General features: G+C 45.5%; 1 protein-coding gene across 1 annotated transcript in view; it reads right to left on the bottom strand.

The window, feature by feature from the left end:
• The window catches only part of ALS2 (alsin Rho guanine nucleotide exchange factor ALS2), a 195,351-nt gene that overhangs the window by 68,025 nt on the left and 101,216 nt on the right, over nucleotides 1-26,110 (bottom strand). The window contains exons 13-16 of the mRNA XM_075317602.1: nucleotides 21,436-21,598; nucleotides 12,603-12,734; nucleotides 6,355-6,483; nucleotides 5,821-5,891 (exon numbers count right to left, since the gene is read on the bottom strand). Coding sequence (XP_075173717.1) covers nucleotides 5,821-5,891; nucleotides 6,355-6,483; nucleotides 12,603-12,734; nucleotides 21,436-21,598 — 495 coding nt within the window. The remainder of the gene's footprint in view (nucleotides 1-5,820; nucleotides 5,892-6,354; nucleotides 6,484-12,602; nucleotides 12,735-21,435; nucleotides 21,599-26,110) is intronic.

Genomic DNA, 26,110 nt, shown 5'->3' on the forward strand with positions numbered 1-26,110 from the left:
GAGAATAGCCGCCCACAAGTAAAAACAGAGCAAGAACCGGAACAACCGGAGACTCTGTCCATGACAACAGCCGGTGATAACATGCGGAACAAGAAACTGCTAACAGGCAACAGGGAGGGTGCTGGGTCTCCCAATACGGAACTATAAGAAAAAGAATTTACGGTAAGTAAACAAAATTCTCTTTCTTTATCGTTCCTATGGGAGACCCAGACATTGGGACGTCTCAAAGCAGTCCATGGGTGGGAATAAACAGAAAAACTGAGAAGTAGGTGGAGCCTAACTTCACAAATGGGCGGTAGCCGCCTGAAGGATGCGTCTGCCCAAGCTCGCATCTGCCGAAGCATGAGCATGCACTTGGTAGTGCTTTGAAAAGGTATGCAGGCTAGTCCAAGTGGCAGCCTGACAGACTTGCTGAGCCGTAGCCTGGTGCCTGAAAGCCCAAGAGGCACCGACAGCTCTGGTAGAGTGTGCCTTGATCCCCGGCGGAGGAGGCACCTGAGAACACTGGTAGGCATCCGAAATGGTCGACCTAATCCAACGGGCTAAGGTCGGCTTAGAAGGAGAGAGGCCCTTACGCCGACCTGTGGTTAGCACAAAAAGAGAGGTGCACCGCCTAAGAGCAGCGGTGCGAGACACATAGATCCGGAGAGCATGCAACGCTTTTTCAAAGCGATGAACAGGAGCCGGACAAAAGGAAGGTAGGGTAATGTCCTGGTTAAGGTGGAAAGGAGAAACCACCTTAGGGAGAAAGTCCGGAGTCGGATGGAGAACCACCTTGTCTTGATGAAAAAACAAAAAAGGTGACTCCGAAGAGAGCGCAGCCAAATCAGAGACTCTCCTGAGGGAAGTATTGGCCACTAGAAAGACCACTTTCTGTGAAAGACGAAACAAAGAAACCTCCCTAAGAACCTCAAAGGGGGGTTTCTGCAATACCGTGAGAACCAAATTGAGGTCCCAGGGATCCAAGGGCCGCCGGTAAGGCGGAATGATGTGAGACGCACCTTGCATGAAGGTGCGGACCTGAGCCAGCCGGGCGATACGCCGCTGGAACAGCACTGACAGAGCCGAGACTTGTCCCTTGAGAGAGTTGAGGGACAGTCCCAGCTGCAGACCGGACTGTAGAAAAGACAGAAGGGTCGGCAAGGAAAAAGGCCAAGGAGGATGGCCGGAAGAGCGACACCAGGACAGGAAAATTTTCCAAGTCCTGTGATAGATCTTGGCAGAGGAAGACTTACGGGCCAGAGTCATAGTGGAGATGACTTCAGGGGGGATACCAGAAGCCGTCAAGATCCAGGACTCAAGAGCCACGCCGTCAATCTGAGAGCCGCAGAATTCTGGCGGAATAACGGACCTTGTGAGAGAAGGTCTGGATGGTCCGGAAGATGCCACGGCACCTCTACGGACAGATGAAGCAGGTCTGGATACCAAGCTCGCCTGGGCCAGTCCGGAGCAATGAGGATGACTCGACGGCCCTCCATTCTGATCTTGCGCAGGACTCTGGGCAAGAGAGCTAGAGGGGGAAACACGTAGGACAGACGAAACTGGGACCAGTCTTGAACCAGAGCGTCTGCTGCGAAGGCCTGAGGATCGTGGGAGCGAGCCACGTAAACCGGAACCTTGTTGTTGTGACGGGATGCCATTAGGTCCACGTCCGGAGTGGCCCACTTGCGGCAGATTGACTGAAACACTGCCGGATGCTGGGACCACTCGCCACTGTCCACGGTTTGACGGCTGAGATAATCTGCCTCCCAGTTTTCCACGCCTGGGATGTGGACTGCGGATATGGTGGACTTGGAGTCCTCCGTCCATTGAAGGATGCGTTGAACCGCCAACATTGCCAGGGTGTCCCGCCTTGGTAGTTGATGTAGGCAACCGCTGTCGCGTTGTCTGACTGGACTCGGATGTGCTTGCCCGCCAATAGGTGGTGAAAAGCTAGGAGAGCCAGGAGCACGGCTCTGGTTTCCAGCACATTGATCGAGAGGGCTGACTCGGACGGAGTCCAAGTGCCCTGTGCTCGGCGGTGGGGACATACCGCTCCCCAGCCGGATAGACTAGCATCCGTGGTGAGAATCACCCAGGACGGGGCCAGGAAGGAGCGTCCCTGAGACAGAGAGAAGGGCCGAAGCCACCACTGAAGCGAGCTCCTGGTCTGTGGCAACAGAGCCACTAACCTGTGCAAGGAGGAAGGCCGCTTGTCCCAACAGCGGAGAATGTCCAGCTGCAGTGGACGCAGATGGAACTGGGCAAAGGGAACAGCCTCCATTGACGCCACCATCTGACCCAGCACCTGCATCAGGTGCCTGATGGAATAACGGCGGGGCCTCAGCAGAGAGCGCACCGCCAGTTGGAGGGACTGCTGTTTGATCAAGGGCAGCTTCACAAGTGCCGGCAGAGTCTCGAACTGCATCTCTAGGTACGTGAGCCTCTGGGTCGGAGTCAGAGTGGATTTGGGCAGATTGACAAGCCACCCAAATTGGGCTAGAGTGGCGAGAGTGAGCGAGACACTCCGCTGACAGTCTGCGCTGGATGAGGCCTTGACTAGAAGGTCGTCCAGGTAAGGAATCACTGCCAACCCCTGGAGGTGCAGAACCGCAACCACTGCTGCCATGACCTTGGTGAATACCCGAGGGGCCGTGGCTAACCCGAAGGGGAGAGCCACGAATTGGAAATGTTCCTCTCCGATTGCAAAACGTAGCCAACGCTGGTGTGAAACTGCAATTGGCACATGCAGATAGGCATCTCTGATGTCGATGGATGCCAGGAAATCCCCTTGGGTCATTGAGGCAATGACTGACCGCAGAGACTCCATGCGAAAATGCCGCACCTGAACATGCTTGTTGAGAAGCTTGAGATCCAGGATGGGCCGGAAGGAACCGTCCTTTTTGGGGACTAGGAAGAGATTTGAGTAGAAACCTCTGAACCGTTCCCGGGCGGGAACCGGTACAATTACTCCGTTGGCCTGCAAGGATGCCACGGCCCGAGAGATGGCGGCGGCCTTGGAGCATGGGGGAGTTGACAGAAAAAAATCTGTTTGGCAGGCTGGAAGAGAATTCTATCCTGTAGCCGTGGGAGATGATATCCCGCACCCACTGATCGGAGACATGTTGAAACCACACGTCGCCAAAGTGGGAGAGCCTGCCACCGACTAAGGACGTTGCTGGTGCGGACAGATAGTCAAGAGGAGGCTGCCTTAGTGGCAGCAGCTCCTGCGGTCTTCTGTGGACGCGCTTTTGTGCGCCAGTTGGATTTTTGGTCCTTGGCTGAGTTAGTGGACGAGGCCGAGGGCTTAGAGGACGACCAGTTGGAGGAACGAAAGGAACGAAACCTCGACTGATTCCTACCCTGGACAGGTTTCCTGGTTTTGGTTTGTAGCATGGAAGTACTCTTCCCGCCAGTAGCTTCCTTAATAATTTCATCCAGCTGTTCACCGAACAGCCTGGACCCAGCAAAAGGGAGTCCAGCAAGGTACTTCTTTGAAGAAGCATCTGCCTTCCACTCTCGAAGCCACAAAATCCTGCGGATAGCGAGGGAATTAGCCGAAGCCACCGCAGTGCGGTGAGAAGCCTCCAGCATGGCAGACATGGCATAGGATGAAAAAGCTGAAGCTTGGGAAGTTAAGGAAACCATTTCGGGCATAGATTCCCTGGCGAGGGAATGCATCTCCTCTAGAGAAGCAGAGATGTCTTTGAGAGCCCACACTGCTGCAAAAGTTGGGGAGAACGAGGCCCCTGCCGCCTCATATACAGATTTAGCCAGAAGGTCAACCTGGCGGTCAGTGGAATCCTTAAGAGAGGTGCCATCAGCCACTGATACAACGGTCCGGGCTGAGAGTCTAGACACCGGGGGGTCTACCTTGGGTGAATGAGCCCACTCCTTGACCACCTCAGGTGGAAAGGGAAAACGGTCATCAGAACCACGCTTTGGGAAGCGTTTGTCAGGACAGGCCCTAGGCTTAGTCACAGCGGCCTGAAAACTGGAGTGGTTAAAGAACACACTCTTTGTCCTCTTAGGCGAGGTAAACTGGTGCTTTTCTTTCAGAGAGGGTTGCTCCTCTGATACTGGCGGATTGAGATCCAGTACAGAATTAATGGACGCAATCAAATCACTAACATCTGAGTCACTTTCGGACAGATCAATGGGGCACATGTAGGTAGCCTCCGAGCCCCCAGTAAAGGCATCCTCCTCGTCCTGCGAGTCAGCTTCTGAAACAGAGCCGCGGGACGAGGAAGGAGAGGGAGCCCTGCGTCTCCTCTCTGGAGGACGGGGTCTGGGACCAGATGATGAATCCTCTGTGAGCTCCGCTGAGAGAGCCCTAGCAGCAGAGGCACCCAGTGAAGGAGGCTGATGCATGTTCAGCAAAGTCCTGGACAGCTGTCCCATGGAGTCGGCAAAAGACTGGGAGATTGACCTAGATAAGGATTCTACCCAAGCCGGGGGTTCAGCCACAGAAGCCGGAGCAGCCGGAGAAACCACTGGGGGTGCGATTCCAGGCTGAGGCATCGTCAGGTTAGAGCAGGAATCACTATGTGGATAGGTGCTCGGTTCAGGCAGTAGGAGCTTACATGCAGTGCATACTGAATACAGCTTTGGAGCCTTGCTCCTCGTGTGAGACATGCTGCTGGAGTGGGGGCTCTGCCAGAATGACCCCCAGAGAGTATATACAGAGGTCCACAACCAGAGGTTGTGGCTTACCAGACCGCTGGAGCGGTGTTGTGTGCCCTCCAGATCCCGAAGGCCGGACCCCCAAGCACCTCAGCAGGGATGCTGCAGCCAGTGCTGATCGCAGAGAAAACGCTGAGAAAATGGCGCCGGAGCGAAGAGAGGGGGCGGGACCTACTCTGAGAGCGGGATCTGGAGGGCCAAAGAGACTTACAGGGGAGGAGACATGTACCCAGTGAGGAGTGTCCCTCCCCTGTGCAGAACGGCCGCTGGGCGGAGCCGCGCTGTCCCTCTGCATGAATGACATGCGAGGGCAGTGAAACCGAAAGTAGGCCTCCGGCGAAGCCGGGGCCTAAATTTGAGCGGTGCGGCCGGCGCGCAGGCACCATCGGCGCGGTTCTCAGGCGACAGCCAGAGAACCCGCTGGAAATGTCAGAAAAATCACTCAGCACACTCTCCCACAACAATAAAGTACAGGGACCCCCAATATATAAACGTCTCAGGTACTTAGCTTGCTGAGACGCAGGGTTCAAAGTCCCTGGGGATGAGCGCTCCGGTCCAGCAGGATCCTGAAGGGCTGCGGATGGAGACCGGTCTCCTGCCAAGCATGGAGAACCATGGAGGGACATGCCGGGGGTCCAGAGGACCCGCTTTTCTTCAAACTCTTTCCAAAAATCAAAAATCAGATGAGAATGCATGTGTGGATGTATGCCTCCTGAACACAAAGCGATAAACTAGCTAGATCTGGTTCTCCAGGGGGTGTATAAGCTCAGAGGGAGGAGCTACACTTTTGAGTGTAGTACTTTGTGTGTCCTCCGGAGGCAGAAGCTATACACCCAATGTCTGGGTCTCCCATAGGAAAAAGATAAAGAAAAAAAGCATAACATTGTGTCGAAAAATAAGAAAATGATTGTGTTTTGGTTAACACTGTGAGCATAGCGATTTCCTGACAGATATATTTTAAGCACAGCATTGGTAATTGAAATATAAATCATTAGCTTCACTAGAGCAGGATATAAAACATTAAGTAGATATATGGACAGCGTCCAAAATCGAAGCACTGCCATTTATCCTCCCAGAGGACACTACTTCACTAAACCAGACAGACATCATGATCATTTTTAGAACACGAAACAAATGGATTTTTGCAACAATACCCACATTCCGGCAACTTCTTCAGTTACAGTCTCCGCCCACAGCGTGGAAAGTGGAAATATATGATGTGTAGAGAACTGGAGAAAGAAAACGATAATGCCTAAGAATTTGCAACTATTAAATCGGAGCCCATTCTGAAAATAAGTTGGAGACTCAGAAATGGGACCTGCATCAGTCAAACATAAGACATGCCATAAAGGTCTCAAGTTTGTAATTATTAGTATTTTATACTTCTAAAATCAATAATTGTATGAACCTGACATTTTGCAGTGTTGGCCCTAAAGAGGTTGTTTGTGGCCACTCACTATGGCATGGTTAAGTAGAGGTGCCAGACAGGTATGTGGATGAGATTGACATCACCTGATGCAGAGATCAGTGTGGCCCTTTAATAAATTTGTTTATGTGGAGATCTAAATATGCCACACAGTGTTGATGCTATATTATGATGCACATTACAATAAACAAACGCAACATCCATAAATGAAGAGCTGAACAAAACATCCACAAAAAAAAATAAAACAAAAAAACGCAACAACTTACTTGGGCATGAACTAGGGCGTCATTAAAGAGAATGAACCAGTTGACAGAGAAGCGTCCAGCATTCTGCAAACCTAATGCACGGTTACTGCTTTCACATATCAGGCGTCTGTCTGGCTTCCGTAAAGAATCCTGAAGAAAGAAAATAGAAATAAAATTAGATTACACTAATTATATCACACACACACACACATACATATACATACGCACACACACATTATATACACACACATATATATATTACACATATATACACACACACACACACACACAAAGGGAGGAGCGAAGGATAAGCCTCAGTGGCCCAATACTATTTTATATGTAAGCTTGTATGCTACACAGTAATTCTAATAATGTAAGTGATTATGAAGTAGGAACAGCGCAGCTTTTTGGAGGTTTCTAGTAGGAGCAATCTGTGAGACCGTTTTATCTGCAGACTGGAATAAAATGCAATTAATGGGCCAGTGTGGTGGTAGGCACTGTGTGTGCATGGGGGTAGTATGGTGGCACACACTGGGAATGTCATTCACTCATGCTAAACTTCAGCAAACAAGGTGAATGTTGGCAGCATAATTTAGAGGCGATAGGCCGGTATATGTTTGTACACTGAACCCTACAGTAAGTTGCAAACAGGTTTCTCCTAAGTATACAACAATCCAACAATGCACCTGAATTATAGTGTCAGACGTTTTATTACATTTAGAAAATATGCAAAGAATGTTATAGGAGCACAAATTACTAGTTTACATATAAAGTCTCCTTAAGGAGAATAGTGTTCCCCCGTGGTCCCCACATAGCTTTCTCATGAGCCAGATCAGACACCCCCATACTTTGCACTGACGAGGGGCAAGCACCCCGAAACACCGTGTCTGCAAATTGGGATTCTGATCTGGCTTATATATCCTGAGTCATATTGCAAAGGATTGTTGAAAATCCACTTGTGACTTTTAGGATCGCTACTTCCAATAGGTGGCGCTGTGCTAGAGTTTGTCTCCTTTACAGGAGAGACAATTAGTTTACATATAACATTTCAGTAACGTTTCTGATGTATTACTCCCATTATTCCTGGTTATACAGATCTTGTAATAATTATAGGCAGAATAAGCAGCTGCAGTCAGTATTCACATATTAAATAGTGTCTCTCTGCCAAAACAATGGGGAAAAAAATGGAAGTACATACACACTGTCTTGTACACCAGGCTACTATCAGACAGATCGTTTTTATTATTTTTCCCATAATCGAGACTATATAGAGGATTAGCTCGTGTATTATTAACTTTACCCTTTATCAATTGCCCATAGTATAAACTAAAGGGTACTTTACATGCTGTGACATCGCTAGCCGATGCTAGCGATGCCAAGCGCGATAGCACCCGCCCCAATCGTACAGTCGATATGTGGTGATCGCTGTTGTAGCGAACATTATCGCTACAGCAGTGTCACACGCACATACCTGTGCAGCGACGTCGCTGTGACCGGCGAACAGCCTCCTTTCTAAGGGGGCGGTTCGTTCAGCGTCACAGCGAAGTCACAGCAGCGTCACTGAATCGCCGTCCAATAGAAAAGGAGGGGAGGAGATGAGCGGCCGGAACATGCTGCCCACCTCCTTCCTTCCTCCTTTTCCTTTGCCGCAGGCACGACAAACGACATCGTTACTGCAGCAGCAACGATAATTGGGAAAGGACCCCCATGTCACCAATGAGCGATTTTGAACGGTTTTGCGACGATTCAAAATCGCTCATAGGTGTCACATGCAACGACATCGCTAAAGCGGCCGGATGTGCGTCACAAAATCCGTGACCCCAATAAGATCGCTTTAGCGATCTCGTAGTGTGTAAATCCACCTTTACACTTGAAATGACTTTCACTGACCATTTGGCATCTAAAAACCACAGAAGCTTGGGTATCATTAAATTCATATTGCCAGACCCCAAAAACCTCCCATGCATGCAGTCAGCAATTAAACAGAAATGAATGCTGTGCACTGAGGTGCTTGTTCACACCAGCATCTCTGCATTGCTGAAACTGCAGACATCGCAATGTGAAGTAACGTGTGTCTCAATCAATTGTGGATGCACGTCTCTATACAGTGTAGATGCAGTTACATTTAGGCTATGTGCCTACGCTGTGGAAAATGCGTGGATTTCTCGTGGAAAAGCTGCGGATGTTCCAGAAATCTGCAGCACAGCTACTCCCCAGCCATTTCTATGGCATTTGGGAAATGCAGTGCCCACGCTGCGGATTGTTCCACAGCGGAAATCGTGGAGATTTTCGTGCGGAAAAATCTGCAGCATGTCAATTATTGTTGCGGATTTTCGTGCGGATTTTGCCTATTCAATTGAATGAATGAGGGGGAAAAAAAAACGAAAAACAAAAACCGCAAAATCCGCACCTATTAAAAGGTGCGGATTCCGGGGGAAAGCTGTGGATTTTGATGCAGAAAAATCCGCAGATACAGAGTCCCGTGGGCACATAGCCTTAGGAGATGCGCATCACAACCTCATCTATTTATGTTAAGAACGTGCCCTGATCCATGAATAATCCCAGTGTACTCCATATGCACCCTGCCTGGGGTCCACATTGAGGGCATGTTACTAACACGTATCCACATCTATAATAAAAAGAGATTGCAGACGCATTACCTGGGTAAATTCAAGATATACCCACCTAACTGATGTCTTTGGACACCTTTAGGCTATGAGTACATGTTGCAGATTTGATTGCAAACAATCTGGAACCAAATCTACGTATTCTGGCGGGAAAAACGCTTTTTTAATGTGTTTTTTTCATTGCTCTCCGTGGTTAAATGCAGGAAAAAAACAAACAGAATTTACACGCTGCAGCTCTTTTTCTGCAACAAAATCTGCAAGGAAAAAAAAATCCTGAACGTGTGCACAGCGCTTCTGGATTGTCAAACTCTCCTGGCATCAGGATATCTTTGTAGATTTCTGAAAATCTGCACAAAAAAAAAAAAAAAAAAGAAAAAAGAAAAAGCAGCAAAAAACACACCGTGTGCACACAGCCTTGGGGGGGTGGGGGTGTCATCCTTTCAGTGGGCTTGCACAAATTGTGATAAGATGATAATTGTTTACTGATAGGGGGGTCCTGTGTGATTGTGAGCGTGTGAGAGAATGTTAGCGTGAGTGTGAGCGAGCGTGTGTGTGTGAAGAGGAAAGACTCCCATTACCAAACCTAAGGGAAAAATTAGCACATTGCTGTCATGGTTTAGGAAAATCCAATTACCGGTAAGCAATCATCTTTTCCCTTTACCATGACAGTTCCGCAAATGAGAGAATAAAAGAACAAATCCTTACGGAGGGACCACCGCTGAAAGAACCTTCCTTCTAAAAGAGGTCAGAAAGCTCTAAATCAACCTGTAGTGCTTAAAGAACATAGAAGGTGATGACCATACTGTGGCCATGAAGATACGCTCAATGAAGGCCTTAGCCGTTTCCGCCCAGGATGTAGCCATGGCTCTGGTAGAATGTGCCTTAGTACACCATGAGGAGGGTACTAAGGCCAGAGGCAGAGTAGGCCAAGGTTATGAGTGAACCAGAGGTTTGGTGTTCATACCAAACACAGACTTTACAAAAAAAAAAAATCCAAAAAACCCCCCAAAAACCAGTTTGGATTTGGAGATTGGGTGCTTTATGTATGACCACCACTCGTACAAGCATCGCTGTGCTCGGGTACGCTCAGTGCTCAGCCCAGTGGAAGCCACCTGCAGGGTTTGGCTCGCACGTGGGGGTAACAATAGCATGATGAATAGATGTAGTGTGCATAAAAAAAAAAAAAAAAAAAATTAAAAATTGGAAAAACCCTGCCCACTAATAATTTGATTATGGCTGGCTGCATGTGGGCAGAGACCGAAACTGCCCAATTAGTGACTCCCATTGAGGTTCAGGTCAAGTCGGGGTGCCAAACTGAACTTTATCTAAAGTCTGGCTGAACCCACCGAACCGAACTTTCACGGGTCCACTCATCTCTAACACATCTAGCAATAGTGAATTTAGTAGCTCTCTTTCCCTAATGTGGACATTGGAACAAAAACATGACAAGACTTCCACCAAGGCCTGTCAGAAGATATCTAAGTAAATATTTTGTAACATCAAGAGAATAAAAGGCTAATTCACCTTGGGATCTTGGACTGTCACAAAAGGAATGGAGAATTTATATCCCGAGTCCCATGAAACCAAAGGCCCTGTCACACACAGACATAAATCTGCAGCAGATCTGTGGTTGCAGTGAAATTGTGGACAATCAGTGCCAGGTTTGTGGCTGTGTACACATGGAACAATATGTCCATGATTTCACTGCAACCACAGATCTGCCAAAGATTTATCTGTGTGTGTGACTGGGCCTTTAGAGTTTACCTTTGGCAAAAACGCTGGGTCAGGCCTTCGTATTACCCCATCTTCTACAATAGCAGAAATGCAGTTTTGGGCCTAAAGGGGCCAATCAGTATGACTTTGGCTCACTCCTCGATTTTCATCAAAACTATTGGTATCAAAGAGAAAGTGTGGGGGGGGCACGGGCCAGATGAAAAGTCCATTTTTATAGAAGGGCATTCACCCCATTTTGAAATTTCCCTTGGTTTGGGGAAATTTGGGAAAAAGAATTTCTCACCGGAGTATTTTCTCTGGTTGCAAATAGGTCTCCTTCTAGAATTCCCCAGATTGCACATATCTGACTGAAAATTTCCTGATTCAAACTCCATTCTCTTTGATTTAATATTTAACGACTCAAGTACTTGGCTATGATGTTTTCTGGCCCCTTTAAATGCCGACCTGTCAGGGATAGCAGCTTCACTTCTGCTACCATGTTTTCCTGAAAATAAGACTTACCCCTTCACCAAAAGTGACGTCCTCGCATGTTGTGGCCACATCCAGCCCAAACGTCTGAACCCAGAATTGGCCAGCCAGGAATGCTCTACAGACAGAGCCATGGCCCCAAGGACCATAGACAGCCTCTGCTCCAAGACCTGCTGACTGCCCCATGCAAGTCCACTCATCTGGAGAAAGCTTCCCAGGTACTCCTCACCCAGCAGGTACAGGAAACCACACTGAAACGTTCACAGAGGTACCTCCATTTTATTTTCAGTAGGTTTCCTGCTTCAGGGGGCAGATACTCTCTTCATGTACGGTGCTGTAATGGTGAAGGGGAAACACCGACACTCCACCGTGTAGGGGAAGATGAACAGCGAGGAAGTGGCATCCGCATGGGAGGTACAGAACTTGAGATCGACTCTACAAGGAGACTAAATTTCATTAATGTGAATTTTTCACCAGGTCTTTGCTCCCTCATTTGAAAGCAACATAATTTAGAGATAGAGACCCTGATTCCAGCGATGTGTCGCTTACTGAGCTGTTTGCTGTCATTTCGATTAAATCAATGTTTTCTCTGTTGCAGATCTAGCAGTTATACAGAGCTCATGAATATGTTGGACTACCTGGCAGCACGCCAAGTAGTCCTGTAATGATAATCTGCTGATTAAACAGTGATTTTATCAAAACTACACTAAGCAGCCCAGTAAGTGACACAGCTGGAATCAGGATCTCTGCCCCTACGTTATGCTGTTCTCAGATTAGGTGGCAAAAGGGTGACAGATTCCATTTAATTATATGGGGTTAAAGTAAACCTGCTTTTGTACTTCTAACTGAAAACCCTGGTGCTGCTGAAAACCCTGATGCTGTTGTATTTTCTGTGTTTGCAGGATCAGTTCACAAGGAGTTGTTACATCATTGTGGTAATGTGCACGGGGCTATCCAGTTTTTACTGGGATGAAGAAGAGGTAGGATTTGTTTTTGTGTAGACTGAAGTGTATGCTGTGTCCTCCCTGAGATAATAAACAAAGGTGGCATCCAATAAATAAGAAAAAAATAAAAATAAATAAAATTGTGCCGCAGACCTGAAGCAGGATGTGTCTGCCTCCTAAGGACACTAGGCTAAAAAATGAGCGGAAGATAAATAGAGGCCCACACTTTTTGTTCTGGTGTAAAGTCTCTTAGTGATAGGGCATATACCCATGGTCCGGTGTCCCTCAGTGCTAATAATGATAAATAAAACAGGAGGGACAGATAATATATTAAAAGATACAACAGACTTCGTAATACCTAGCGTGTTCATTTAACAAATGTTATTTCACATGTTCTAAATGGTTGTATAATTACACTCCTGAACACATTGTTTTATCTACTGTATGCATGTGATCAGACTTGTCATTACAGTCCTCGGATAGACTGGAGACATACCGTCATCTTTCCTGGAAAGGTCTTCCAGAATCCCAGGGTGTATTCAGCCTCCTTCTTCTTTCTACTTAAAGTCAAGGCCAAAGCGTCGTAGCTTGTGCTGGAGTCTTGAAGCTTCTTGTATTCTGGAGAGGACTAATAAAAGAAGAGAAGAAGATCTATTACATAATGGAGAACAAGAGCCAAAGGGCCACACAACTGCACAGAAAATAGACACAATGAGAGCAGAAAAGACTAAGATGTCCAGTGTTTGTTGGCAGAGATGTGACGTTGGTGGGCTAGGCAGAGGGGATGAAGGGCATGTGATCCTGGGCCACTTCACAGCACAAATTAAGGTGTATGACATTGGTAATATGGACAGTTTTGGCTATAGGATCCTGTGTGGCCACTGGCTGCACAAACTGCCCACAACCTACTATTCTTTACTGTATGCATTAATGGCCTAATACTGCCATAACAGTGCAACAGGCCAAACCTATTACTGTTCTGGGCTGCCTGCAGACCCCAAATACTCAAGGATCTGATGAAGTCTGTACGTTGCATAAGACCACTGCAAGGCACAGAGCGCCAGATACTGGCTGCAGTCAGGATAGCCAGTACAAAGTGCTCTTTTGGCTGCTGAAGAAGTAATTGCTCTGCCCCACTATCTCTCTGGACTTCTCCTGTGTTCACAAGGTCCGGGACTAGAGTCCCCCACCCCCCCACCTGATCAGCCATCACCAGTTTCTGTATATATTAATATCTTTATGTACAGGGGCGTAACTACCACGGTCACAGGGGTCGCCATTGCGACAGGGCCCGGCAGGTTAGGGGCCCACAGCCGCATTGCAGATCAGCAGCCAGCTCCTTTCTGTGAGAGGAGCTGCACTGATCTGTAAAAGACCACACAGCCGCTCTATGACCCGCTGCTGCCACTGACACCAGGCCCCCTCCCCAGTCATCGCGCACAGCAATGAAAGCATAGAGCGGCCTGTTCCACTCCATGCTTCATCAGCCTCCCCCTGTGCCTGTGCGGTGATGTCACTCCTGTGCGACTGCTGTGCTGAGGGATGCAGAGCGCAGGACGTTGACCGGAGATGCGAGGGAACAAAGGAGAGAGGTGGACAGCAGCGGTGGAACAAGGAAAGAGGCGAGTACTACTTTTTTTTTTTATATAAATTAGTGAGTACACAGTGGCCAGAGGCCTGGGGAGGCTGGCTAGATTATTATACATGGAGGTCTGGGGAGGCTGGCTGCATTATTGTACATGGAGGCCCTGGGAGGCTGGCTGCATTATTATACATGGAGGCCCCAGGAGGCTGGCTGCATTATTATACATGGAGGCCCCGGGAGGCTGGCTGCATTATTATACATGGAGGCCTGGGAGTGCTGCATTACACATGGAGATCTAGTTACACAGAGGCCTGGGGGAGTGCATTATATATGTAGGTCTAGGAGGCTGCATAATAAACATAAAGGACACCTTATACATGGACTATAGGGGTGTATTATACATAGAGGTCTTTGGGGATGCATTATACAACATGAAGGACACCTTACACATGGACTAGGGGTGCAGTATACATTGAGGAGTATGGGGCTGCATAATGCAAAATGAAGGTTTATGGGGTTGTGTTATGATACTATAATACAATACTATAATTATAATATAAAACTATGGAGGTTACCTTATAAATGGATTATGGGGGTGGATTATAAAACATGGAGGACTATTTGGTGCAGTATAATATATGGAGAACTATAGGGTGAATTATAATACATGGAGAACTATGAGAAATTCATTATAATTGGAGGGCTATGAGGGCTACTTTATACATGGAGGACTATGGGGGTGCATTAGAATATATAGAGGACTATGGGGTGAATTATAATACATGGAGAACTATGGGAAATGCATTATAATACATGGAGGACTATGGAGGTGCATTCTAATATATGAAGGGTTATGTGGGACCCTTTATACTATAGGGAAGGCTATGTGGGGGCCATTATAGTATTTGGAGAACTATATAAAGTGCTGGCCAAAAGTATTGGCACCCCTGCAATTCTGTCAGATAATACTCAGTTTCTTCTTGAAAATGATTGCAATCACAAATTCTTTGGTATGATCTGCATTTATTTTGCTTGCAATGAAAAAAAAAAACACGAAAGAATGAAACAAAGATCAAATCATTGATCAAAAAAAATTGTTTAAAAGAACTGAAGTCCTCAGTGGTTGATACCTTTTAATGGCTAACTGAAAAGATGGTAATAATTGCAAGCTTTCAAGACTACCCAGGTCTCTTCATCAGGCATGGTATAACACAAAGTCTGAAGAGTCACATATTTATACACAACAGGACATAGAATAGTGGAGTAAAAAAAAAACAACCCCAAGTTATATGAAACAGAACTCTCACTATTTCAGGGGGGAGCAAACTGTGGCCATAAATATTGCCACAACAGTTTGCCCCCCTGCCAATAGTGAGAGTTCTGTTTCATATAACTTGTTTGTTTGTTTTTTTTTACTGCACTATTCTATGTCCTGTTGTGTATAAATATGTGACTCTTCAGATTTTGTGTTATACCATGCCTGATGAAGAGACCTGAGTAGTCTTGAAAGCTTGCTATTACCATCTTTTCGGTTAGCCATTAAAAAGGTATCAACCACTGAGGACTTCAGTTCTTTTAAACCATTTTTTATCTCTACTGGCTAACACGGTACAAAGATATATTTTACCTGCATCATTGATCATTTCATACAAAACTCCAAAAATGGGCCAGACAAAAGTATTGGCATCTTTAGCCTAATACTTGGTTGCACAACCTTTAGCCAAAATAACTGCGAACAACCACTTCCGGTAACCATCAAGGAGTTTCTTACAATGCTCTGCTGGAATTTTAGACCATTCTTCTTTGGCAAACTGCTCCAGGTCCCTGAGATTTGAAGGGTGCCTTCTCCAAACTACCATTGTGAGATCTCTCCACAGGTGTTCTATGGGATTCAGGTCTGGACTCATTGCTGGCCACTTTTGTAGTCTCCAGTGCTTTCTCCCAAACCATTTTGTAGTGCTTTTTGAAGTGTGTTTTGGGTCATTGTCCTGCTGGAAGACCCATAACCTCTGAGGGAGACCCAGCTTTCTCACACTGGGCCCTACATTATGCTGCAAAATTTGTTGGTAGTCTTCAGACTTCATAATGCCATGCACATGGTCTAGCAGTCCAGTGCCAGAGGCAGGAAAGCAACCCCAAAACATCAGGGAACCTCCGCCATGTATGACTGTAGGGACCGTGTTCTTTTCTTTGAATGCCTTTTTTTTTTTCCTGTAAACTCTATGTTGATGCCTTTTCCCAAAAAGCTCTACTTTTGTCTTATATGACCAGAGAACATTCTTCCAAAACGTTTTAGGCTCTCAGGTAAGTTTTGGCAAACTCCAGCCTGGCTTTTCTATGTCTCGGGGTAAGAAGTAGGGTCTTCCTGGGTATCTGACCATACAGTCCCTTTTCATTCAGACACCGACGGATAGTACGGGTTGACACTGTTGTACCCTCGGATGTTAGTGAGGTTCTTTATCCATCATCCACACAATCTTGCATGGAAATCTCTCATCAATTTTTCTTTTCCTTCCACATCTAGGGAGGTTAGCCACAGTGCCATGGGCTTTAAACTTCTTGATGACACTGCGCACCGTAGACACAGGAACTTTCAGGTCTTTGGAGATGGACTTGTAGCCTTGAGATTGCTCATGCTTCCTCAAAATTTGGATTCTCAAGTGCTCAGACGGTTCTTTGGTCTTCTTTCTTTTCTCCATGCTCAATGTGGTACACACAAGGACACAGGACAGAGGTTGAGTCAACTTTAATCCATGTCAACTGGCTGCAAGTGTGATTTAGTTATTGCCAACACCTGTTAGGTGCCACAGGTAAGTTACAGGTGCTGTTAATTACACAAATTAGAGCAGGGCTGTGGAGTCGGTAAGCCACAGTTGCGACTCCGAGATTTTATCATGTTCGGGCTCCGACTCCTTCATAAATGGCCAATTCATAACAACAAATTTACTGTTGTAAAATATTAACATCGTGCTTATTCAGTTTCTCACCATCATATAAGTAAATCAGACCACTTAGAGCAAAAACTACATTTATTAGAATACAATTAGAATATAGCAAATAACTTTTATAAACTTTTCTAAACTGTAAGTAAATATGCAACAAACACTTATGCAGTTAATAAGAAGAAATCTATACATTTGTCCTCAGAAAAAGTTGCCTCTGTCAGATCCTCCTTCATGGATGCCCTCAAATCTGATCTAATTATTTTGAGAGCAGAGAACAACCTCTCTACACTAACTTGTGTTGGTGGCAAAGCAGTAACCACTCGGGCAACATCCTAGATGGGGATGACTTCTTCTATGCGGGAACGCTTTGCACGGTCCTTGTGATCCAAATATTTTTCGAAATTAAATTCTTCATCAGTTGATGAGGAGGGTGAAGATGTGGCAGGACGACCAAATTCTTCTTGTTCCTCCTGACTGTTCTGCAACCTTTTCATCCTTACTGCTATTTCAAACAGAGCTTCTTTTCCTTTACTTAGCTGTTGATCATCTAGAAGAATCCGATGCATTGGGTCTACATAAACAGCTGCCAAAAGAATGTTATTTTGTAATAGTAGCTCCTCTCTCCGTTTCATTGATGTAGCAATGCCACTTGCAATTAACCCTCCTCTTTGGGACAGGCGAAACATCAGGTTCTTCCACTCCTTTAAGAAAATACCTGGAGTTAAGTCCTCTGCTTGTAATTTTTTAGTCACTGTAAATGGGTGCTCTAGCAATTTTTCCAGCTCAGCCACCCGATTCCACTGACTTTCATTTAGCGTCAGTTGAGGGTTAGCCATGTCTACAAGAAAGGTTTTCAGTTCAACCAAGCGCTGAATCATTAAGTAAGTACTGCCCCATCGTGTGGCTTGATCAATAATTGCCCCTTTTCCAGCCCGTCTCTTCAAAATTGAGTCAACTTTAGGGGTTCTGACAACAGTAGCCAATTTTCTCACCTTGCCAATCAGTGCAGCAGCAGGTCCTTCTTGCAGACTGTCTCTTATAGTCAGCTGTAGCGTATGCGCAACACAGCGCATGTGATGAATGAAAGAACATATTGACACAGTTTCAACAAGATCATCTAAACTATCATGTTGCTGTTCATCTGAAGCAACTTCAGTTTGCTCCTCAGTTACAATACTGTGTTCCTCTATTTCAAACATTTCTGTGTGTGTGGACCCAGAATGTTCTTCCCGCTGCTGGTCACCATCATTACTCTCATTCATTAGCTTAATAGTACTTATCATATTTGAAGCATTGTCAGCTACGACAGAAAGAACTTGCTCTTTTTTAAGTTCATAGTCTTGTAGAACCTTTTCCACCAAGACCTGGAGAAACTCACTGGTGTGATGAGCTTTGGTGTCTTTTACTGCCAATGTCTTGGTAACTATTTCATTTTTGTCACAAACAAATCGGACATTGATGTCAAAATAGTTCACTCTGTGACGTGTGCAGGCATCCATTTTAAGAAACAGAAAGCGTCCCTTGAGAGTTTTTTTAAGTTCTTCCTTTTGTTTAAAAGTTTCTTCGATTACTAATTTTCTAATACTCTCTCTCTCCAGAGAAACACGAAGCTTGCGGGCCATTTCCCCATTCAGACATATAAAAGCTGGTCGTGAAAATAATGAAATAGGCACACTATCCTTTACAACAAGCTCTATGATCTGTTTTTTAAATGTATCTACTGTCATTGTCACAGTAACTTTGCCACTGACAAAATATCTTACAACTGATGGCTGCAAAGTTCTCTGCTCCTTTGTTTGGCTGGAAGAGCTGGGCACTGGTTCATTGGTTTGGATGCAGTCTCTCATCCACTGCTTTCAGTACTTCTGGATTAAAGCGCTGTAAATGTCTCTTTAGATTAGAAGCTCTGGTAGGAGCATTTTTATTTTTGCCTGAATATGCACTCATCTTGGCTTCACAACATTTGTTTTCATCTGGATCTTTTGTCATACACTGACAGACATAATGTTTTCTATCTTGAGTGATGGTGAAATGTTCAAATACAGCTGATTTAATGTGATGCTTCTTTGACATTCTCAGGTTTTTAATTCTGCATTCACAATCCAAATGACAATTGTTTTTCCTAAAAACAATTGTACAAACTTATTGCCAGGTCGTACAACTGATATAGTGGTCAGTAATACTGTTATTATTCCTCATGTACTCACAGTTAACTGATGCAAAGTTTGTTGAAAGGATAATGCTTCTTACAGTCTTCCTCTTCTGAGTAGCAGGCAGCTGTGAGATGCTTGGAAGACGCAGAATTGCTTTCATCAGGTATAATAGGAGCAGTCATATGCTCCTATTATACCTGATGAAAGCAATTCTGCTGAAACGCGTTGTAATAGGAGTGCCTATTCAATAAAGTTCAAATAATTAATATCAGCAAATATCCTTATTGCGCTAGTCTAGAAGAGGAGCTTTACTACTAAGAATTTGCAACACATTTTCACTTAAATTCATACATTGTAAGTAGGGGGGTTGGGGCAGCATGAGGTTAACCAAGTATTAGATTAGATAAGGGCAGTGGAGAACAGTGACACACAAGAAGTAAGAAATGTCTCCATCTCCAGCAGAACTGCTTATCACTGTTGTTCACAGTTTGATAGAACATATATATTTGAGTAACATTTATAAAATTCATATGAAAGTTCAATTATGAAATATTAATACATTTTTTTTTTTAAAGCTGGAGTCGGAGTCGGTACATTTCTACCAACTCCAACCAAAACTAACTCCGACTCCGACTCCACAGCCCTGAATTAGAGAAGCATCACATGGTTTTTCAAACAGTGCCAATACTTTTGTCCAACCCTTTTTTATGTTTGGTGTGGAATTATATCCAATTTGGCTTTATGACAATTTTTTTTTGTTTTTTTTTCATTGAAGACAAATTAAATGAAGATAATACCAAAGAATTTGTGATTGCAATCATTTTCAAGAATAAACTATTATCTGACAGAATTGCAGGGGTGCCAATACTTTTGGCCAGCACTGTACAAAGGGGGGGGACAACGATACAAGCAGGGGGATGGGAATGTTTTGTGCTGAGGCAAAAAGGCTCTTTCCCTCAGCAACCAGCTTTCCCATGCTCTGCTATACATCTCTCAGCACCCAGCTTTCCCATGCTCTATTGTGGGAAAGCTGGGTGCTGAGGGAAAGATGTATAGGTCAGAACTTTGCACCAGGGCCCATCAAACTCTAGTTACGACAGTGTTTATGTTTGCGTATTTGTAAATAATATGCCTATGATTGCTTATACACATATGCCAATGTGCATATATTAAGGTACATGTATGTGAAAATTTGCCTGTGTACATCTAATATGTAAACATTTTTTGAATATGTAAATTATCATGAAACATGCCTTATTAGAAGATGTGCTTTTAATAAATCAGGTGCCTCTTGTGCCATCTTGCATTTTAGTAAAATTGATAAAAGTAAAGTGGCTTAATAAAACCCCTATTATGTACAATTTCCACGCTATATATTTAAATAGCAGATAATTGTAGAATGTCGACATTCCACAAGAAAAACAATTGTAGTTGATCGAGGGCACTGAACTACAGCTAATACACCATAAATAGCAATTCAGTAATAATTCCTGGTCCCACTAAGTGATTGAGCTCTTACTACCAGATTTAATCATGTATCTGGGATTACACATGCTCGTGTGACACCAGCACCATTAATGACACTAGGGGACTGTGACTTTGCAGAGATTGATAAAGGAGCACTGGACACCATAGGCTATTATAGTGTCCAGTGTGCTCCCATACAAAAAATAACAAAGAATCAAGCTTAAAAAGGGAACCTGTCACCAGGTTTTCCCCATATGAGCTGCGGCCATTACCAGTGAGCCCTTATATACAGTATTCTAGAATACCGTATATAAGAGCTCAGGCCACTCTGTAGAACGTAAAAGACACCTTAATAATACTCACCTAGGGGGTGGGCCAGTTCATTGGGTGTTATTGGTTGTGGGTCAGGCGTTTCCTCTCTGCTGCAATCGCCGTCCTTCTTCTGAGCCCCGTGTGGATGACGCACAGGCTGGCATTGCGCTTCGGCGCAGGCACACTTGGATCTGCCCTGGTGACGGCAGATCAAAGTATTGTAATGCGCAGGCATGAGGAAAGGTCAAAGACCCCCCTGTGCATGCGCACTACAATACTTTGATCTGCGCCCAGCAGGGCAGATCAAAGTGCGCCTGTGCAGGAACGCAATACCGGCTTGTGTGGATGACGTAGGATGCGTCATTCACGCGAGCCTCAGAAGAGGGACTACAACGATCGGATAAGATGCAGGAGGAGCCGGACTAAGACCAGTGACACCCACTGGACCAGACCGCCCTCTAGGTGAGTATAATAAAGGTGTTTTGTTTGTTTTTTTTACTTTATACAGAGCGGTCTGGGCTCTTATATACACCATTCCACAATACTGTATATAAGGGATCACTGGTGGTGGCCACAGCTCATAAGGGAAAAACCTGGTGACAGGTTCGCTTTAAAAGCCCTATTATAATATTCAATATTACAGCACAGCTACTTCTTGTGAACAAAAGTAAAATATTACAACTGGTACTAAAAGGAGTCTTAGTACTGTATGAATCTTTACAAGACAGTGCCTAGAATGGCTAGCCCCTATGAAAGAGAAAATATTACATCAGTATAGGAAAAGAGGAAAAACATTAAAAGCAATAAAAAGAATGCACAAAAAAACATTTATAACTATTGAAGCAACATTAAAACGCATAATCTTACCACTTCAAAGCACATGGCGAGCTTCAGTAATAGTCTGGCATACTCATGCAGTCTCATCATTGGTGAAAAGAAGAGGGAACTGAGTGTTTCAGGAATAGAGGTACCCTCATCTGTCCCATGGCAGAGACTCTGGACCAGAGCTTGGTTTTTACTGAAGAAGTCCCTAAAGTTAAAATCATAAATTAAAAGGTGAGAAATGTATGCACATAGAGGGAAAATATTAAAGGGAACCTGTCACCACTTTTTTTGGCTATAAGCTGCGGCCACCACCACCGGGCTCTTATATACAGCATTCTAACATGCTGTAATATAAGAGCCCAGGCCGCTCTGACTACATAAAAAACACTTTATAATACTTACCCAACGGTCGCGCGGTTGGCCATATGGGCATCTCCGTTCTCCGGTGCCTCCTCTTTCGGCCATCTTCATCCTCTTTCTGAAGCCGCGGTGCATGACGAGTCTACGTTATACACACTCGCCGATCCTGCGCAGGCACACTACAATACTTTGATCTGCCCTGCTCAGGACCTGAATGCCGGCAAGTGTGTATGATGTCGGATGCGTCATGCACCGCGGCTAGAGAAGGAGAACAAAGATGGCCAAAAGAGGAGGCGTCGGCACCGGAGACGTCCATATGGCCAACTGCGCGACCGTTAGGTACGTATTATAAAGTGTTTGTTTTTTATGTTCTCACAGCGGCCTGGGCTCTTATATACAGCATGTTAGAATGCTGTATATAAGAGCCCGGTGGTGGTGGCTGCAGCTTAGACGCCAAAAAAGTGGCGACAGGTTCCCTTTAAACTCAGCCAACCTAAAAAGCCCGTCTATGGCCTGTAGTATACATTTATGTCCAATCAACTGAACAGTAATGTGGTTAACAAAGTAAAACTGCACAATTTACAACGCTCTTCATCATTATTCCTCCTGCTGAGAAAAGATCCATACATCAGTCATGTAACACGAGGTCCTCACATACAACACCGAACATCAACATACATTGTTAGTTCACTGAATTATTGGGGTGAGTATATTGCAAAGATTGGGACAGTGTCTTTAACTCTTCATGACCAGCCGACTTTGCACTTTCCGTTTTTTTTCACCTTCCTTCTGAGAGCCGTAACTTTATTTTTACGTCAATCTTGCCATACGAGGACTTTTCTTTTGCAGGACGAGTTGTACTTTTAAATAAAACCATAATTTTTACCATATAGTGTACTGTTTAAAGTGTGAAAAACAAAAAGTGCTATCGCACAATTATTTTTGGCATATTTTATTCACCGTGTTCACTGTATGGTATAACTGATGTGTCAATGTGATGCCTCAGGTCAGTACAAGTTCGTAGACACCAAACATGAATAGGTTTACTTTTATCTAAGGGGTTAAAAAAATTCATAAGTTTGTACAAAAAAAGTGATTGCTTATTTTCTGCGTCTCAAGCTGACATTTTTAACGGTACCATTTTTGCGCAGATGCTATGTTCTAATCGCCTGTTATTGCATTTTGCGCAAAATTTGCGAAGACCAAAGAACGTAATTTTGGTGATTGGAATTTTTTTTGCCGCTACACAGTTTACTGATCAGATTAATTGATTGTATATTTTCCTAGAACGGGTATTTCTGAAAGCGGCAATAGTGTGTGTGTGTGTGTGTGTGTGTGTGTGTGTGTGTGTGTGATTATATACTGTATATTTTAACCCTTTAATTGTCAATGAGGAGATTTGAACTTAGATTTTTTTTAATTTAAAACTTTTTTTTACTTTTATTTTACAAGTCCCCTAGGGGGCTATAAGGATCAGCAGACTGATCGTTGATTAATTTCTGCTGATCAGAGCTGTACACAAATGCTGCTCTCCTGGCTGTAACAAGAACTACGCCATGATAGTGACAGGAATTACCATATGACCCTGTGCGACCATGGCAACCATCGGTTCTCAGTGATCACGTCATGGTGCCTCCAATGGTGGTGGGGAAAGGGTGCGTTCCCCGCTTTTCCCAGTGCGATTAAAGGGGTTAACAGGAGCGGCTGGATCGCAGATCCACCTGCAGGGCACACGTCTGCTGTTCATATCATCAGATACGTGCGGGGATCTCCACCGGCTCACCGCATCAGCCGGTGGTGATCACCCCTTCATGGTTTAGGACGTACCATTATGTCTTCAGTCGTGAAGGGGTTAAAAATGGACAAAAAAAAAAATTAAGTCTGCACAACTTTTTTGCCAACGGATTGCTGGTGGATCCGTTCTAACAGATTATTAAACATGTGATCATGGCCTTAAAAAAAAGGAATCTGTCAGGTGATTTTTCCTATTGAATAGGAGAGCAGCATGATTTAGGGGCAGAGAGACAGATTAAAAATAGCAACAAAAAGAGGAGATAAAAACGCCCCCAAAAATGTATTATAAAATATACTCACAGCAGACAGTCCAGTTAGCCCAGGCCAACACATCTAAAGCACAAACAGGATGCAGACAAACCTCTCAACATGGACACTTCACAGGTGCAAGGTAAATTGCACACTAGTGGCGCGCATAGTGCGCGGTTCACACTTGTACGCGCATGGTGTCCAGCCAGCAACCTATTACCACGCCCATACTATTAGATTAGGCGGGTTACCCGGACACTACTCACTGCAGCACACAAAGGGACAGAGATTCCACTATGCACAGCCTGTATTAAAAGGCCCAGCTGCACCCCGTATAAAAAAAGGTGCAAAAAAACAGATTTTTGAGTACTCACCGTAAAATCGTTTTCTCTTAGCCATCATTGGGGGACACAGGACCATGGGTGTTATGCTGCCTATCCATAGGAGGACACTAAGTAGATGCAAAAGCATAGCTCCTCCTCTGCAGTATACACCCCCTGGCCGGGCCAGGCAAGCTCAGTTTTAGTACACAAGCAGTAGGAAACAAAACAGTAAAAACTTCTCAACAGAGGAACATGAGAAAAAGAGTCATAACCAAATAAGGTACTGAGAGAACCAAGGCCCAACAGGGCAACAGGGTGGGTGCTGTGTCCCCCAATGATGGCTAAGAGAAAACGATTTTACGGTGAGTACACAAAAATCCGTTTTTCTCTGACGCCTCATTGGGGGACACAGGACCATGGGACGTCCTAAAGCAGTCCATGGGTGAGAAAAATAAAAAGACAACGCAACCCAAGGACTAGGAACCAGTCCCAGACAGCCTGGAGCACCTACTGAGAGAAGGTGCTCTACTGCCGTTTACAGAATTGTCCTACCCATATTTGCCTCAGCTGAAAACCTGGGTATTGATTCTGTAATGCTTTGAAAACGTATGTAGGCTGGACCAGGTCGCAGCCTTACACACCTGTTCCACTGAAGCCTGATGCCGAATGGCCCACGAAGCGCCAACTGCTAGCGTGGAATGAGCCCGCAGCCCACTAGGAATGGGCTTGAGTTGCAAGCGGTAGACTTCCTGGATCGCAGAGCGAATCCAGCGAGCCAGAGTCGCCTTTGAAGCTGCCTGTCCCTTCTTAGGCCCCTCAGGAATGACGAACAAAGAGTCTGTTTTCCTAAAGGGGGCTGTCCTGGATATGTAATATCTGAGAGCTCTGACGAGGTCTAACGAATGCAGAGACCTTTCCACCCTATGAACTGTGTGTGGACAAAAGGAAGGCAGAACAATGTCCTCGTTCAAATGAAATAGGGTAGGAACCTTTGGAAGAAAATCCGGAAGGGGGCGCAGAACCACCTTGTCCTGGTGAAAAATCAGAAAAGGCTTGTGGCAAGAGAGTGCTCCTAGCTCCGAAACCAGTCTGATGGACGTAATTGCCACCAGGAACGTTACCTTCCAGGACAGAAGCGCAAGGGAGGATTCCTTGAGAGGTTCAAAGGGGGACCTCTGGAGACCGTCCAGAACGAGATTGAGGTCCCATGGGTCCAGCGGCCGTTTGTATGGGGAAACTAGATGGGAAACGCCCTGGAGGAAGGTCTTGACCTGCGGTTTTTGAGGCAGGCGGCATTGGTAGAAGATTGAGAGCGCTGAGACCTTCCCCTTAAGGGAACTGCGAGCCAACCTGCAGAGAAAAAAAACAAAAAAAAAAACCAAGAATTCTGGGGATGGCCAGAGGCATAGGCTGTATGTTAGTTTCCCTGCACCATGAAAGGAAGATTTTCCACGTACGGTGGTAAATGCGGGACGAAGCAGGCTTTCGGGCGCTGATCATGGTAGAGATAACCGCGGGGGAGAATCCTGCTCTTGTTAATACCCAGGTCTCAATGGCCATGCCGTCAGCATCAGGGCTCTGGAGTTCTGATGGGAAATGGGCCTTTGGGTCAGCGAGTCTGGGATGTCTGGAAGGCGCCACGGTACGTCTACGAGTACTTGTACTAATTCGGAGTACCAGGCGCGCCTGGGCCAGTCCGGTGCTATCAGTATCACCGGGACTCCCTCTGCCTTGATTTTCCTAATTACCCACGGCAGCAGAGGTAGAAATATGTAAGGCAGGTGGAAGTGGTGCCAGGAGCAGACTAGAGCATCCAAGCCGATGGACTGCGGATCGCGTGACCTGGCTATGAACGCGGGTACCTTTGCGTTCAACCTTGAGGCCATTAGATCCACGCCAGGTGTACCCCAGCGAGTGCAGATGTGTAGGAACACTTCTGGGTGGAGAGACCATCCGGTGGCCAGGCCTTGGCGACTTAGAAGTCTGCTGAC

Source organism: Anomaloglossus baeobatrachus, chromosome 7 (genome assembly GCF_048569485.1).
Source record: "Anomaloglossus baeobatrachus isolate aAnoBae1 chromosome 7, aAnoBae1.hap1, whole genome shotgun sequence".
Taxonomy (NCBI): Eukaryota; Metazoa; Chordata; class Amphibia; order Anura; family Aromobatidae; genus Anomaloglossus; species Anomaloglossus baeobatrachus.